This window comes from Chiroxiphia lanceolata, chromosome 12 (genome assembly GCF_009829145.1).
Source record: "Chiroxiphia lanceolata isolate bChiLan1 chromosome 12, bChiLan1.pri, whole genome shotgun sequence".
Classification (NCBI taxonomy): Eukaryota; Metazoa; Chordata; class Aves; order Passeriformes; family Pipridae; genus Chiroxiphia; species Chiroxiphia lanceolata.
In genome coordinates, this window is record NC_045648.1 from 8,944,083 (window position 1) to 8,961,297 (window position 17,215).

General features: G+C 42.7%; 1 protein-coding gene across 3 annotated transcripts in view; it reads left to right on the forward strand.

The window, feature by feature from the left end:
• CEMIP (cell migration inducing hyaluronidase 1) overlaps positions 1 to 16,706 on the forward strand; it is a 58,516-nt gene extending 41,810 nt beyond the window's left edge. For 2 of the 3 annotated variants that reach the window (XM_032700580.1, XM_032700579.1), the window contains 11 exons: positions 961 to 996; positions 1,088 to 1,243; positions 2,695 to 2,875; positions 4,603 to 4,818; positions 5,735 to 5,946; positions 6,410 to 6,595; positions 7,289 to 7,493; positions 8,307 to 8,393; positions 8,716 to 8,873; positions 11,879 to 11,979; positions 13,088 to 16,706. In XM_032700580.1, coding sequence (XP_032556471.1) covers positions 961 to 996; positions 1,088 to 1,243; positions 2,695 to 2,875; positions 4,603 to 4,818; positions 5,735 to 5,946; positions 6,410 to 6,595; positions 7,289 to 7,493; positions 8,307 to 8,393; positions 8,716 to 8,873; positions 11,879 to 11,979; positions 13,088 to 13,215 — 1,666 coding nt within the window. In that variant the 3' untranslated portion in view covers positions 13,216 to 16,706. The remainder of the gene's footprint in view (positions 1 to 960; positions 997 to 1,087; positions 1,244 to 2,694; positions 2,876 to 4,602; positions 4,819 to 5,734; positions 5,947 to 6,409; positions 6,596 to 7,288; positions 7,494 to 8,306; positions 8,394 to 8,715; positions 8,874 to 11,878; positions 11,980 to 13,087) is intronic. The other variant, XM_032700581.1, reaches the window with a different exon arrangement.
• Positions 16,707 to 17,215: the final 509 nt, after the last annotated feature.

Sequence of the window (17,215 nt, forward strand, 5' to 3'; positions counted from 1 at the left end):
TTATGAGCTTTCAGCAGCAAATCTCTGGCTGTATGCGAATTGGAGGAAGCAGCCATCAAACTGTAATTGTCTTTATAGCCACAGTCATTTCCATTTCTATTGCTGCAGAAAGACTTATGTATCGCATTAACAACGCAAACGTTCATGTGGCACACAGGAAAGCGAGAAGGCGATAGGGTGGGAAGGGCTGCCACCTACAGACAGCAGCACGGCGCTGGGCTCTGCTCTCGTGTTACTGCCGAGATCGGAGATAGACATGTGAGGAGTGACACTGGTGTGAAGACACCATCAAAACTGACTCGCTCTATCAATGCATTGTAGCCTTTCTATAAGAAGTAGTCATGGACCAACAGTTGCGATTTATCTCATCTGAAAGCTTGAAATTTCAGCAAAATAGAAAGTTATTCTAATTTTTGTTTTTATTTTTAATAAGGAAGCTCTGATCTCTGTTTTCCTCTTGATGAAAGAGAAGCCAAGCTTCTCTCTTTTTATCACAGTTCCCCTTGCAAAGCTCTTTCATGGAAGCAGTATGTGATACATGAAGACAGAGGAGCACAGAAGTGTGCATAAGGCAAAGCACTACTAAATAATAAATGCTAGTTGGAATGGAAGTTAAGCATGATTTTTTTAATCTAACAGTGAAAAGAGTGTGGTCATTAGACAAAGGGATAAAGCTTTATCAGACAAATAAACTATGCCTAGTAATCACTGTCTGAAGCTCAGCTTGGAGCAGTCAGGTGCACGTCTGCTGCTTCATGTGATCTGCATATACTGCAAGATGTGCCAAAAGAGATCTTCCAAAACTGGACAGGGAACAAACCTGGAAAAATCCAAGTTCTGCCTAAGCACTGTATAGCAATTAATCCCTGCTGTCCTCCACCTCTTTGGTTTGCTTGTTATAGTGATGATAAACCAAAGCAAAATCAAATCTCTTCTGAAGAATCTCTGTCCTCTTTGCAGGTTTGCTGACAATGGCATTGGACTGACCTTGGCGAGGTAAGTGTGGCTCAGGTTGTGTGGCAGCCTGGGGCACAGGGAGTGGGACTGGGTGTGAGCAGCCCTTTCACCTCCAGCCCTTCCCTCTTAGTGGTGGGACCTTCCCTCATGATGATGGTTCAAAGCAAGAGATCAAGAACAGCCTGTTTGTTGGTGAGAGTGGAAACCTGGGCACTGAGACAATGGACAATGAGATCTGGGGACCTGGAGGTCTGGATCACAGAGGAAGGACCCTACCCATTAGCCAGTAAGTTGAGCTCAGCACATCAAAGCACTCACTGTTTCTGCTCCCAGTACAAGCTCCAGCCCAATGTGGTTTCTTCAGTGCTGTTCAGTTTAATAACCATTGTACAGAAAGGATTTGATTTCACGTCTCCCGATCCCAGAGTCCTCACTGTGCAGCTGCTGCTGGCAGGTACATCCTTGCAGGCTGCCAAGACAGCATCAAGCTCCTCTTCCCTTCCCCCTCCACTTTGGAAGTGGAGTTGGGAGGACAGCAACAGGACTGTGTGCTAGCAGGGCATTTCTGTATATGTGGCCAGCAGTGGCTGAGCAATGTGACAGTCTCCATCCGGGGCAGCTGTGAGGAAGGCTCCTAGGAGCCTAAATGTGGTCATGGATGTCCTCAGCACTACTGTTACTGTTGCTGCTACAAAGAAATTTGATGCCTTTGTTAAATAGTTTTGAGATGGGCAGTAAACTTTGTGTGTGGCCTCTTGTTTTGCTGTGATTCCTAAAAATATGGTTATCCTAACAGTAGCCTCACAATGAACAAATACCTTAGCTGTTATGGGCCTCAACTTTGCTGTCAGTAGCAATACAGAAGGCTTATTACTAACTCTAGCAATAATGAAAACCCAATCTTCTATGACTCTCCCAATATCCTTTATGCATATATATGTGGGCATATCTCATTTTGGGTGTTGTGTGCAGAAAGTCAGAGAGACAGAACAAATGCACTGGAGCAGGCAAGTCTTCTCTAAGGGAAACCATTCATATGAGGAAGGCATCAAATTTATTTGTTAGAAACGAAATTTGAAACATCTTATCTCAGCCTCTTAAAGAGCTTAAGCAACTCATTCACTTAATCTGTGTGAAAAACGATGTCTTCTTTACCTTGCAGATAATATCAGAAAAGGCTGTTAAAGGTTCATTAATCTACCCCTTCACATATCCTCAGCCCTACAGATTGTAGGACCTTTCCTTGTTTTCAAATCCTTTTTTTTATTGCAGTTGATTTTCAATGTTTCTCTCCAGGTTCCTTTGAAAGATGCGGTGGGACTTCTTTTAGCCCAGCCATTACTCAACCCAAGGAGTCTGCATAGCTCTGTTGAGTTTCAGGTTTCACTGCTGCAGAACTCATTTCTGATGGCAAACACGAATTTATTCATCTTTGGGTCAATGCTTTGGCATTGGTATAAGTTCATTCCCTGGAGGAGCACAGACTAAATAAAGATGATCTGTTCAATACGGAGGAACTTGAACTGAACTTGCAGGGATAAAAGGACTTCACAGACCTAAAAAGGAGTGAAATCCCTTCTCTTCCAAAACTTGAACTCAGGAGTCATCCTGTGGGCCGTGAAAAATGAAAGCAGCTGAGAAACAAGTGCTGTGGGACTGTTCATATCTAGCATACAGCTCATCCTGATGCTAATGTGTCATGACCAAGTCTCTCTGTCTCCTCCAAATGTATTTTAGGGATTTTCCAATTCGAGGGATTCAGTTCTACGATGGACCCATCAACGTCCAGAACTGCACCTTCCGCAAGTTCGCGGCCCTGGATGGTCGGCACACGAGCGCCTTGGCCTTCCGGCTCAACAACGCCTGGCAGAGCTGCCCCAACAACAACGTCACCGACATCCACTTTGAAGATGTCCCTGTGAGTTATTCTTCTCAGAAAAGCCTCTTTGGTTTGGAAATGGGGTTGTGGGCAAAAAGGAGAAAACATGAGATCGTCAAGGGGTTGCCTACTGTGTTTACCAGAAGTTTAACAAAAAGGTCGGCAGCTAAGAGAAAGAAAATTGGATGGGTACAGTAACAAGAAAATCCAATTCTCTGTCAGGTTTGCAGCAAACCAGAAGCAGGTATCAGCTCCAAAAAAAAAATAAATAAAATTAGTGACATTGAAGTGAAAATTATTTCCATTTCTGTTTGTTTCGGAAACTGAAAAAGGCAGAAGAATCTGCTCCTTTTTTTTTCAACAGCAGTATAATATTAAAGCGACAACAGAAGGAAGTCTGTTTTGTGAAAAGTCTAACTGACCTAGGAGCAGAAAATACTGATTTTGGGGAACAGCCAGTGAAACTGAGCTGCTGCAGGGTAATTCTGCAGTCCTGCACACTGGGGTAATTCCATGGACTCCAGTCCTGCAGACATAATTGAGAGCAAAGCCCAGCCAAAAAGGATTTGCCAAACTTTGAATTACAGTATGAACTTCTGGGTGCTGGTCTGAACCCATGCTGGGGCCTGTGCTTTTGAGTTATTTTTATATTTGCCTGCACAAATACGTTCTAATTGGTTTGCTGAGGTTCACCTCTAGCAGCTGTTAAATCCAACTGCCAAACATTGCAAACAAATAAATAAATAAAGTGGTTGGACTGAAATTATTTGGGTTGCTTAATTTTCAAAAAATTAGCAGACTCACTCACAGGTCAGGAAAAGTGCTGACTACTGCCAAATGTGATGGGAAAGGCAAAATTCCCCTAAAAGTGTTGGTCAGTCGTGCTCTCACATTGCATGGGGCAGACTGGTGACATGACATTTATTTATGCTGGATAAAAATATCAGTCAGAAGTTGCCTCAGCAGCCATTTCCCAAGGGAGGTTGCTGACTGTTCCCCACATCAGTATGACTTCATATGGCTTTGGAACCTTAAAACTATATTAGCAAACAATGAGTGAAGTGGCTGTAGTAAAATTGCCTCATCTCTTGAACCTTCCTCCAGAATTTTAAAACAAATTTCCCACCACTGAGGCTAAAATTCAAGTTGTTTTAGCCTTTTCCCTGTGGTCAGCAGGGAAATGTGTGTCTGCTCTGCCTGACAAACCAAACACACCTTTTAAGTGTGTGACCCAGCTCTGTGCTGACTTCAGGCTTAATGAAGAGGGAATGTGCAGGCAGAGCCAACCCTAATGTGCCTGTACCAAATGGTGGTGATGTTCCTACCTTTTATAAAACCAGTTCAGCTGAAAATGACTTTGGTGCTCCCATCTTTGGATGATTGGTTTCAGGAGCACACAGTTTTATTACTGCATAAGTTTTATTACCACATCAACTACAGCTTGATGATCTCAGAGGACCTGCAGTCTTCACCTGAGCCATGGGGCCTCAGAACCATTGAACATTAAGCCTATGATGTCTCAAGCTGAGCAGCCAAAATCTGTGGCCATTTAAAGAATGGTGATGTTAGTGCATATAGATTTCTTCAAGCAGAAGTTGACCCACAAACCCAAAACTATTTCTTGTCCAAACTACTTTCAGTGCCAAATAAAGTCAGAAAGTGGGTAATTTGAGGCATTGTAGTGACCCTAGGCATCCTTTGCTTTGTACTCTTAAGTGATGAATTCCTTTCTGGAGATGTAAAATATGTTTCACTGTTTTGTTTAGATTACCTCAAGAGTCTTCTTTGGAGAACCTGGCCCCTGGTTCAATGATCTGGATATGGATGGTGATAAAACATCAGTTTTTCATGACATAGATGGTTCTGTGTCAGAATATCCAGGCTCATACCTGATCAAAGAAGATAACTGGTTAATCAAGCACCCTGACTGCATCGACGTGCCCGATTGGAGAGGTTCCATCTGCAGTGGACACTTTGCACAGGTAAAGCTGCTTACTTTGCAGTATCATTATCACTCTATTTTATTTTAAATTCCTTGGCTCTATAAAACTTGACCTTTAGAAATGGACTTTCCTCAGGGTGCTCAGTGTGTATTTATCAGCATGTCTGCACAGGTGGTTTTGAACATGAGGAATATTGTGGTACATTTTCAAATACTTGGGCCTTGGCTGCTGACAGCTCCAACAACTTCTGCTTGAAGTCTCCTGAGAGCTCCATGGGCATTAACACATTAATATTCATAAATCCATGGGCTGTTGGCTAGTTATTTTTGCTTGATTTATGGAGGGAAGTATTGCCCACAGTGTTATGGGAAATGTGCTGAGCAGTCGAAATTAGACTTCAGCTCTCATTTTCTTTCATCCTGTGTGTGACCACCAAACCATTCTTCCCACCACAGGAGCTTTGAGTGCTGCTGCCACGAGAGTCCTCACTTTCCTCTGCTGAGAGTGCCTGGTTTTATCTTGGGTGTTGCAACTGTTGGGTTTTTTCAGTGTAATGTCACTACAGCCAATTTCTAACCACTGAGCTGGGTTTCATGCTTCTGAAATCCAGACAGAAGGATCCTTGTTCAGCAGAAGTCAGATGTCTGAGTTAGATACTGCCCTGCTGCTGAGTGCTGCCATTAACACTGTGGAACACCTCAGCCCTGCTGCAGCCTGTCTGAAGCCTTCTCTGGCACATGCACTTGAACTCCGTGGATGAGGAAATGAGCCTTCTTTTTTTGGTTTGTTTTGTTGAAAAGGAAGCCTAAGAAATTAATGATAAATGAAAGGCATGCAGGTCTCTTCTGTGGTCACGGGGCTCACACCAGCTCACCTCTACTGAGTATCTGGGCCTTTAATGTTTTACTGTAGTTCATTAAACCCTTTGTGATCTTTTTTTTTTTTTTTCACCTAGATATACATCCAAGCCTACAAGCCAGCCAATCTGAAAATGAAAATAATAAAAAATGACTACCACAATCACCCACTCTACTTGGAAGGGGCTTTAAGCAAAAGCACTCATTACCAGCAGTATCAGCCAGTTATAACTCTGAGGAAAGGCTACACCATCCACTGGGACAAGACAGCCCCTGAAGAGCTGGCCATATGGCTCATCAACTTCAACAAGTGAGTGATCCAAATTCCAACATTCCAGCCCAATAATGTAAACCACACATTTTTAATGGGTGAGGTCATCACCTCATGAGCTCTTCCAGAACGAACATGCTTGTTCCAGGAAGTCCGTTCAGTTCACCATCTTTTCATTAGACATCTCAGATTCCTGTTTCCTCCCCTGGGAAGCCCTGCAAGATAACATGGTTCATTTTTGGAAGTTTAGAGCTAATTCATTCCTGGCATGTGGAAGTCACAGGTGTAGAAGTCAGGAGCAGATCTGACCTACGTTGCTTAACTAACCCATGGTTGTTATGTCTAATTTACGTTGCATTGATTCATCCCAAACCATGAAAATTTTAACTGTCCAGGAAAAAATTAACTTACATTTTTCATAGTGGATTATTTAGTTTGGCTTCTAGCATGTCCAGTAAAATAATAGTTGACTTGTTACAATGTGGGTCTTTGCTATTTTTAGGAACGACTGGATCCAAGTAGGGTTTTGCTATCCTAAAGGGACGACATTTTCCATTCTCTCAGACATCCACAACCGTCTCTTGAAGAAAACATACAAAACTGGAACCTTCTACAGAACCTCTCAAATGGAGAAACTGGAGCACAGATACCCTACCAAAGGATACTACTACTGGGATGAGCACACTGGGTAAGAAAGCAGACCTTGCTGATTTGGACACTGCTTTGGGAATGCTGCTGGAATCATGAGCCACTTGGCTAATGCCGCTAGTGAGGATCACAACAAAACCAGGAAGGTTTTCTGGGAATCTGACCAGTGTTTAATTTTCCTGGGACTTCCATGGCAGCCAGTCCTTCACAGCCTCTGCTGCACTGCCAAGTACTCTGGGAAGTGCTTTGCCAAGTGAATACAAATTAGAAAAAAAAAAATCAAAGACAAAAGCAAAGTGCAGACCATGAAGCTTAAGACACACGCAACCCTTGTTTTGAACCATTTGTAAACACTCTGACAGGGGTGCACAGGAACTGAGTGTAAAGTCTGTTATTTTCCTTTTAAAGGATTAAAATAATGGGAAAGACCTAAAATACAAAGCATCTATTTCTACATATATGTATATAATTATAGAATAGAGTTCAAAGGGAGTTTAAGTGCCATCTTAATTCTCTGTTTTAAGTTACCTGAGCTCTCTAAACCATTTCTGAGACTTGTGTCCCCTTTTATTTGCATGTGGTGTGTTGGGCGCTATAAAATGCAGACGTCAGTGTCAAGGGTTTCAATGCACATCACTGCAAAACGTAGGAAGGAGTCCACCAAGACTGGGAGTGGGGTTTTTTTTCCCAAGAGTTTGAAGGATGCTATTTGCTTTTTTCCTCCTGCCCACAGGCTGCTGTTTCTGAAACTCAAAGCTCAAAATGAGAAAGAGAAGTTTGCTTTCTGCTCTGTAAAGGGCTGTGAACGAATAAGGATCAAAGCTGTGATCCCAGAGACAGCTGGTGTCAGTGACTGTGAAGCCATGGCCTATCCCAAGTACATCGAGACACCAATAGTGGAAGTGCCAATGCCGAAGAAGCTCTCCAGTGCACAACTGGTAAAGCAGTTGGTTCCTTATCACAGAACCATTGCTCGTGTAAATCTGTAGTTCTGGCACATATTGTGCGCACAGACATAGAAAAGCTTTGTGCCAGGTTCAGAATATCCTGATTTTCTGAAATGGTTCAGGTGTATGAAATAATAGGAAACAGATTCTTGCACATGAAGAGAGCACAGGTCCTCAAAGGGCAGAGCCACACAAGACTTGGGTTGAAGTTGGATGCTTGGCCTTTTCGGGGTCTGATGTGATGTGCTGTGCTTAAAAGCACAGAGTGAAAAGTGATGAGCTGGAAGACAGGTTAGTCCAAGGAATGTGGCTCTGGAGAGACAGTAGGTTCCTCGTCTGGCCTTCAGTTCCTCCAGGCTGTAAGAACAACAGTGTCAGAGAGGGGACTGCATAGCTGAGTGTCTCATTCATATAATGCACAACACTGTCTCCTGTATCCAGTCTGGTTCAGGGGAGGGAGGTGGGATATTTATCTGCTATTTGGTTTTTTTCACTCATCACCCTTGGAACAGGAATGCAGAGCAAACCTTCAGAGAATTATGTGTCAGTTCTGTAAAGTGAGAATCACTCTGCCATTTGGTGAAACAATTTAAATAGTGACAGGATAAGCGGGCAGGTTACCATTGTGCCCAGTTTCATTAGCAATGTAATTTGGCAAGTCAGTGCTTATTATGTAGCTTTCCTGTTGATTGAATTTCAAGGTTTAAAATGTTTTTGGAAAATGCAGCATTCAGGTAATGGGCACTTTCACTAGAAAAACTCTTTTCTCTTCTTGTTTATCTTTTTTTTTTTTCCTCCAAACAGAAGACCAAGGACCACCTAACAGAAGTGAAAATAGAAACTTATAAGAAACAGTATTTCCACCTAAAGGATGACTTTGCATACATAGAGGTGAGCAGATCCTCTCAGTCAACTTAATGGGATGAATTTCTAAGACACTTGCTTCATCTTTATGGAAAACTTGCTTACAAAGTCACCATGGGTAGTCAGATTCAGGTCAATTCTGATTTGTATTTTGAAAAAAAAAAAAGGAAAAAAGGCTGTAACTTTCCCTACTAGTAAAAATGCAGGACAGCTTGACCTCAGAGACTTGGAATTCTGCCCTTTGATAGAAAGGTCAGTCCCATGACTCAGGTCTATCAGTGCTTCTTACAGGTAATTATTTGCAATTGTGTTACTATGATAGATCAAGAGTACTTTTCCCCCTGCACAGGTTGACGGTGTCAGATTTTTCCTCACTGATGAGGGTATCCAGCTGGTTGTGATTGATGGACATCATGGAAAAGTTGTTGATCGAGTAACATTAAAAAACTCCATTCTACAAGGAATCCCAGCACAGATAGAAAATTATGTCAACAACATCAAAGATCAGTGAGTAAATAATCTGGCGTCACTAAGGTGCAATGTACAAGAATGGTGTATAACACTCATCTTTTTCCTGGATTTTGTCACCCAACTTGGGCCAGACACCCAGCAATGTGTTTTTGTGCCTGATGACTCCAACAGAGCCCAAATGTGTGCAGGGTGTGCAGGCAGCAGCAGGATGCAGGCTCTGTGATTTAGAGACTGATTGAGACCCAGATAAACTGCAGAGCTACATTTATGTTGTGAGTTACAGACAAACTGCAGACTTAAATTCACAAAGCACTGGTCAGTGCAGATGTGCACAGTTTGCATTTTTCTGCTTCCTGCATGTTCTCTCAAATAGCAGAAAATTCCACTAATAAAATACATTCCCCTTTGTACATTTCCCTGTCCAGACCTAAGGGCTGGATGCTTTAATACTTTAAGTATGGGCAGCTAGAAATGCAGAGTTTTGCAAATGAGTGATAAGTAGCCAACACATGTTCCTGCATCCTGGAGAACAGAGGCTTCGTCTGCTGGAAGGAGGGTTGGACAACATCAGAAACCTGTTAACCAAAGGGGTTATTCCCATATTAGCTTGTGGAGTGCTCCTGGGAAGTAAATTATATTTCATTGTTATTAAATCTGTTTGGATTTGAAATCTGATATGTAACATTTATTACAAATATGAGTGCTTTGTTGATGAATCATCTGAAATAGTTGTGGGCAGATTGACAAGATATTGTTCTGGCACTTACTCTAGAGACTTGGGGGAAGTTTCAGCAGAGTGCCATGCAGGTGGAATCAGATGTGTTTCTGTTGTCTTAAATAATTCTGGAGGTTGCAAAAGTCACATACAGTAGTTACTTCAGAGAAACATGGTAGCTGCTCACTTTTCTTTCATAAAAAAATAAGAATTTTCTCTTTTCAGAGAGGCCATCATCCTGCTTTACAAAAAATCCAGTCTCAATCCTGGCTGTATCCAGCTCCTGGATTCTTTCTTATTTTGGAAGATTGAATCATATTAGACTTTAGATGTATTTAAGTCTTTATGAGCCTCATTGTCTTCTCAAAACCAGATTAGTGTTGGAATAGGATTAGGATTAGGTTTAGGATTAGGATTAGGACCGGAAGTTGAGCGGTCAGCATCTCTCAGGTCTCACTCAGCTATGTGTTTGCAAGAATTGAACCCCAAAATCATTGTCCTTTCACAAAAGTTTTCCCAGCCCAACTCCTGCAGCCTTCCCGATTTGGTCGGGCACAGGCTTCAGCTGTGGCCATGGAACCCCTCAGCTGGATGACAGTGTTTGTTGCTCAGATTGAGCTGTGGGAACCGTGCAGGCAATGGGGCCATGTAGGGGCAGCTCCTGGTCCCCCCTCCCTGCTGTGGGGCAGGGCAGGGGCTGCACAGAGAGACGGTGCCCGTGGAGGGGTCGGGGCCACACCAGCCTCGCCCATCGCTCGTGAGGAGATTGCTCAAACAACTCCGAGGTTCGTGGATTTAGGGCTGTGAGAAGAGGTGTTCCTAGCAAGGATAAGCCCTTCCATTCATTTAAGCAACTCTCTGCGGGCCAAATGCCTTTTTTTTTTTAAATTATTTTTCTGATGACTTTCCCAGGGATAAGAAAACAAAACATCTGGTGAATTTACTTTAAACTTATGTAGCAGGAAATGCTTAATAAAAAGTAATGATGTTAGTGAATTGAAGGAAGAAAAAAGAGGTGATTCAGCATTCACAAAATCGTCAAAACCAGCCTGCCAGCTCAATCCAACCTTGTAAGCACTGGGGCATTTTAACACCTCACATTTATTCTAGGTCCTGATAACTCTTTTGCTCCTCTTGCTCCTCTGCTACCACCCATTGCTATTTTCCCCTGAACAGTTCCAGTTCCAGCTGAGGTGTTAAGATAAAACTGCTGCCCTCAGGAGCTCAGGGCTTGAGCTCCACAGGAGCTGCTGCCTAATTAATTTTAGTGACTTGTGTCCACGATGATGCCGTAAAACAGACCCAGCACAGCTCTCGTTCTGCAAGACTGAAAATGCCATTTGAGTCAGGGAAGTTACACTCACGGAAACCCCGCAAGGTGGAATGAAATAATTTCATCTAAGCAAGTGTTTGCTCAATTCATGTCATGCAGCTTTAATCAGGACGTGAACAAAGACAACATCCCAGCCCCACAAAACATAATAGCAAAACTTCCATGGAACTCAGTGGATGGAGAAACCTCTTCCTCAGTCGGCTTTGAGATGACCATTGGAGGTGTCTGTGGGTCTTGTAGGATGTAATGAGCTTAACTTCACCAAGCGTCCAGTGCTTCTCCCCAGAAAAGTCTGACTACATGATATTTCTTCATGTTTGATTTGAGTTTTTATTCTATCCATCTAGAATTAAGCCTAACCAGTTATCAAATTTTACCCAAGCAACCACAGATTTGTGTTAGTTCAGCACACTTACCTGACGTCTTTTGTTTATCACTTGGCATTTGTAGAGCACCTGAAGAATTTTGAGTTGAAATAGAGCACATGCAAGTAAGTCAGTGATAGTGATAGTGATAGTGATAGTGATGGTAATAATAATAATAATAATAATGCACTTTTTAAGCAGAAGTGCACTGAAAGGAAAAGCATCAGCCAACAAAAGTCTCAGAGAAGTGAATTTCTTCTGGTTTAATCTGCTAATGGAAGAACAAGAAATTACTTGAAACTTGCTAAGAGCATCCCAGGGAGAGCATGTGTCTTTCTGAGCAATGCAGGATGGAACTACAGGTTGGAAACATTGGAACCATCCTAGAAAACATTGTTGTTTTTTAAAAAAAGTGACTTCTGTCTGCTTTCTAATGGGTTTTGCCTGACTGGAAAAATAATATATGACTAAACTGTTGGAAAGCACTGGTAAAAGCCATTAAAGCTGAAGCCACTGTAGTTTGTGGGTGTCTGAGTCACACAGGCAGGAGTCACCAGTCCTCAGGGCAAAAAAGCAAAGAATGTGTTCTGACTCTTCATCAGTTTATCCATGTCTTTGTTTCCTTCAGCTCCATAGTGCTGGTGACATCTAAAGGAAGATTCATTTCAAGAGGACCATGGACTAAAGTACTGGAGAAACTTGGAGCAGAAGAGGGGCTTAGGTTAAAAGGTAACTTCTCTTTAAAAACTCGGTTCTAACCCCTTTTGATCTATTTCCTTCCCAGGATTCCAGCAAAGGGACCTTTTCTCTGCTTCTAAACTTTGCCTTGCTCGTTTCCATCAGCATGTGCTCAAACATCCTGGGACCAATAATTTATTTATTCTGTAAGGTTGTATCCACTGCAGCTTTGGATAACAGCACTCAGTTTAAAACTGTAGATGGAAAAAGGATTCTGGCAGTTGTTCCTAAAAGTAGGTAATTTAGGGGGTCTGCTTTTCCAGATTAATTTTAAATAAAAAGACATTTTAACAATAGGAATACTGGACCTTTTTCCATGCTAAGTGCCTGAAACCAGGATTTTTTACTTGTCTGAACTTATTTTTATCTGATTTTCTCTTGAAACAATTCCAACTTTATGGCACAAAGTATACTGATTTCAGAGCATCACATACTGCAGTAGAATACTGCTCTATATGCACGTTTCTCCAGTCAGCTCTGTGAACTTTTGGCATACTTTCTTCTGGTGTTGTGTGTATGTTATACTCACTAATGTGGGTCTTGTCTATTGTCCCGAAATTCTTTCCTGTGAGGTTGGTGAGGCCCTGGCACAGGTTGCCAGAGAGGTTGTGGATGCCCCATTCCTTGAAGTGTTCAAGGCTGGGTTGGATGGGTCTCAGCCTGGTCTAGTGGAAGGTGTCCATGCCCATGGCAGGAGAGTTGAACTAGATGATCTTTAAGGTCACTTCCAACCAAACAATTCTGGGATTCTATGATCATCCCCCTGCCTTCCCCAAGCAGGAAAGAAGTTTGAATATAACCACCATGCAAATAATAAGAGCTTCAACAGACAGCTGAAGCTGCCTGCTACAAAGGCTTTTCTTCTTCTCACTTTCTCCTGTTACTTAATGGAAGCATACAAAATGTAAATAAAATTTTAATTAGGCTAAATTAGGAAAATATTGCTTTAGTACCTGGAGAATGCATGTTGCCAAAGTTTGTGTGCACGAGGGTGCTCTTGTGAACCTGCACCCATCCAGCCACGGGGCATAGCTGTGCACACAGGTGGTTTTCTGGCTCAGCCTTGATGCACTCCTGATATATTTGCTCTGATTTGCAGAAAAAATGGCTTTTGTCGGCTTCAAAGGCAGCTTCCGCCCTGTCTGGGTGAAGCTGGTCACTAACGAGGACTCAGCTAAAATCTACCAAGCACTGCCAATCCCTGTGGTGAAGAAAATGAAGTTGTGAGGACACCCTGCTGTGCCTCCTGGCTGCCAGCACTGCCCCATGGGACGGACTACTGACCGCTCGCCGCAGGCGCCTCGCCAGCCTGCACACCAGGTGTAGCATTTTGTTGTTGTCGTTGCTGTTCAAAAAGAAATCTTACTGTAAGTAGCTAGAGTGGCCACATGTGACAGAAAAGCCTTCCTCTGTGACCAGCGTGTGTCCTGTGATCGCCAGCCCCACCCGGCTGGGCTCGCACGCCGATGCCGCGTCGACTCTCGTGTTACTAAGCGAGGTTTGACCTGTTCTTATACCAGGTGCTGGTTTTATCAGCGCCCGTGTGACAGACTAACCTACGTGCTGCCTCTCCAAGGGAGAGATCTAGGTCTAAAGGCCACCAAGGATTGTTGCTTTTACCAGCCTCTGAGTTGTCTAAACACTTTTTTTTTTTTTCATAGTGTAACCAGCTGCTCACATACACGTGGAATGTCAGTTCAAAGGCTGGTTGACAATCTGAGGCAGAAAGAGTATATATTAGAACGATTACCTAGATGCTGGGAAATGTGACTGGACAGTAGGCATTTATCCTAAAGCTTCTGTGAGGTTTGATCAAGCTCTTTGGGTTGTGTTTTGTACATGCAACCCAAGGCACATAGTTGGGGAAGAGATGAGAAAAGGAGCAGACAAAACATGCCAGTGGAGACTGATGAAACCACATATTTCTGCTAGAAGGAGAGCAATGCCAATTAGCACATGTATTTTCTCAACCTTTCCCTTACAACCTTTCCCCTCTATAAATAGTGTTCAGGATCAGTCTGGAGGGTTTATGGTTGCCAGTTAAAGCCATCCCTTTCAGGGCTTCCAGTTTTTAGCTAGGAATACTGAGACTTACCTTATTTGACATCAAATAATGTCCTCGCCTTTCCCAGGACATCAGAGGGAACAGAATCAGACTGCTCTGCTGTGTGTTGCTTTCTAATCCTGTCCTCAGGCTTAAGGATATTATTGTCTTAGTCCTCCTGGAAGAGTTACATGAGACCTGCATGAAAGGTGACAGAGGTCTTACCAGGCAGCTGAAGAATTAAAGTGGGAATGCCCATGCACTAATTGGATGTCTCGTACCTCCTGTCCCCCTGCTTGAAACAATACCTGGGTAATGAAGGCAGATTAGTGTGAATCAGGATTCTACAGGGGCATCTCTTGAAGCTGGGAAAGTAAACACTACCTTGTAAAACACTGAAAGCACTTCTAGTGTTTAATAATATTTCTGTGTGTTGCTCAGAAATGCCATGAAGGTGTCTCTGGAGGCTGTTCTAAGAAATCTGAGGGCAGGGGGGAAGTGTAAAAGACAGGATGATGAGCCTTTTAAAGTGCATAGAATGACAATTTTGCCAATAATACTTGGGTTTGTTTCCCCACTTTATCCCTACCTGTTCTGTTGCCACATAGATTATTATAGTTGCTGATGGCTACTTCATTTTGCTCTGTCTTAAGTAAAATTTATGTAATTAAATTGCTTTTCCCCCACAGTATCCAAAATGCTACCTTGCAGCTAGACTGAAAAGCAAGGATTTTGTGTGTCATTCCAAAGGCTGGGCAGGTGCTGTACTCTATAAGCCTGGTTTAGATCAGTCACTCTGAAAGTCAAAGCAACCATGAGTAAAATTTAGGTAATCCTGTAAGTTACATTCCTCTCAAGCCTCTCCTGGGTTTTGAAACTGGAAATGTTCTTTTCAGTCTTATTATATAATTGTTTTGAATTCATGGAATGTCATGTGTATTTGAAAAAAAAAAAAAGAAGAAGGAAGAGCCAAGTGTTCCCTCCCTGCTTCCCAACAAATCTGTTAACGAATGTTCTTCAGGCATTTGTGCTGTTTCCAGAATGAATGGCCAACACTTGTAAAAGGCAAGTAAGGTGGATTGGGTTTTTTTCCCCAAATTCTTATGATGGTTTGGGGATTTAACAAACCATTCCAAACATGAAAGAGTCAGTCTCACTGGTGGTTCAACCATGATCGCACAAACATTGTTTATCTGATGTTCTCAGATGGCCAAAATGGAGCCATATCCATGAAGTCAAGGGAACAAACTGACAAGAATTCCCTTGAGTCCATCAGTCTGGGTTATCTAAACCTCTTCACTGCCCTGAGCCAATGGCATTGATGCCATTGCACCAGTGTTGGTGGAACACACTTGCTTTCAAGAGATGGACCAAAGCAGGAGTATTTCTGAGCACTTAACAGATGGTGGGCAGGAATACTGGGCTTGGAATGTGCCTGGAGTGGGATCTGGCTTTGTACGACCCCCAGGGCAGGGGTTGCCCTCTGTGGTGCTTCACTGGCCACAACCATTTCCCCTCTCCTGCTCCCTGTGAGTGTATACATGGCCAGGAGGATCACACCAGGTGGGTCTATCCCCTGACAGGTTTGTTCAGCTTCTACGAGCAGCTGCCTTTATGCTGAAGTGTAGCTTCTGATTTTACTGTTTTGGGAATTCTCAGGGTGAAATCATAAGACTTGGCTCTAGGAAAAAAACTTTTTTTTCTTTCCTAAAAATCTCCTCTTATTAAGAGAAGAAAACTTTTAAGTAGCTTGTTCTATCATGCAGAGCTTGTCACATGGGGCCTGTTTTGGAGCTCGGGTGGGTCTCACGCTGTGAATATGGAGTAGGGAATCACTGCAGTCTGTAATCCCGAGGGATAGCAGAGCATTGTGGCCGTGTACCGGGACAGCCATGCCAGTGAAATGCAAAGGGCTCCCGTTGACCTCCATGGGTGGAGTCAGTGTGTTGCTCTGAAGACAGAATGAAGCCTGATACCATCACCAGTCAGCAAGAGCTTTGTGCCATACGATTACTGTTTAATCTTTGACTGTTCTAGAAACTGCACATGCACATTCTGACTAGTGAATTACCTGACTGCTTGTTCCTTGTTCATCCTGTACAGTCGCTGCACAAGCTGCAGTGACCCTCTTTTAATGTTTTATTACTGCAGATGTTTCCATGTTTGCCTATGCAGTTGCCATTGGTAGAGTGGGGGTTTTTGATTGCATTTTGTTTGTTTGTCTCTTTGTTTGTTTGGATGTTTGGGGTTTTTTTTGCCTCTGTTTGAATGCTTGTTTTACCTGTCGCCGAAACAGCTGGTCCTTTTTCGGAGTTAGATGTTTGTACATTTTCTTATAGACTTTCCAATGAAAAAAGATATATTTTCTATTAATTTATTACAATGGCACTAAGACAACTAAATTGCAGACATATGAAGCATTTTTACTGGAGTTGAGCATTGTCCAGGTTGTTAAGGAGGTCAGCAATATGTCTTTTCTGATAATCTGCTTTGCACTTGGAAGCTCTCTGTGTCCACAGACCGTGGTAATGCATTGACTGTCGGGTTTATGATGACAAGAGCTCTTGGGACGTTGGTTCCAACAGATTGTGGCTTACAAATGAAATAACATGTAGGTGTTTGGAGTACACAATTGTTTATCAAAATAAATATCGAGTGCAAATTTCTTATTTTATTTTTGACTCCCTACTTATTTCAAAAGACAAAACCCAGGGGGCCAAACAACCCCCTGTGTGCATTTGCTGACCGGTCTGCATAGACCTCAGCACATTTCACTGCCTGCCCCATTACACACGTGTAAGATCTGAGAGAGGAAGATGGGAAAGGAAGGAAATGGAAATAGGAAGGGGGATATTATAGTGGGCAGCCACTGGAAAGGCCTGTATTTGGGGCAGGTGGGGGACTGTTAGTAGATTAAAACAAAAATCTTGTTCCCTTGCTCACAAAACTTATTTTTTCATTGAATAGGGTGAACATGGAGTAAATATATACATGGCAATAATATATAAAACGTGTATAAAGTTTTTGTAGTGGGCGACTATCAAGGCTTATGAGAATCTCACTGTCACATCAAGTAAGGCTTTGACTGTAAAATTTTCACCCTGAGATGGTGCCAGCTGGGCAGACTCTACTATAAACCTTTTGTAGGGTCCGAAACCGGAATGGGATTTTTTTTTATGGAGC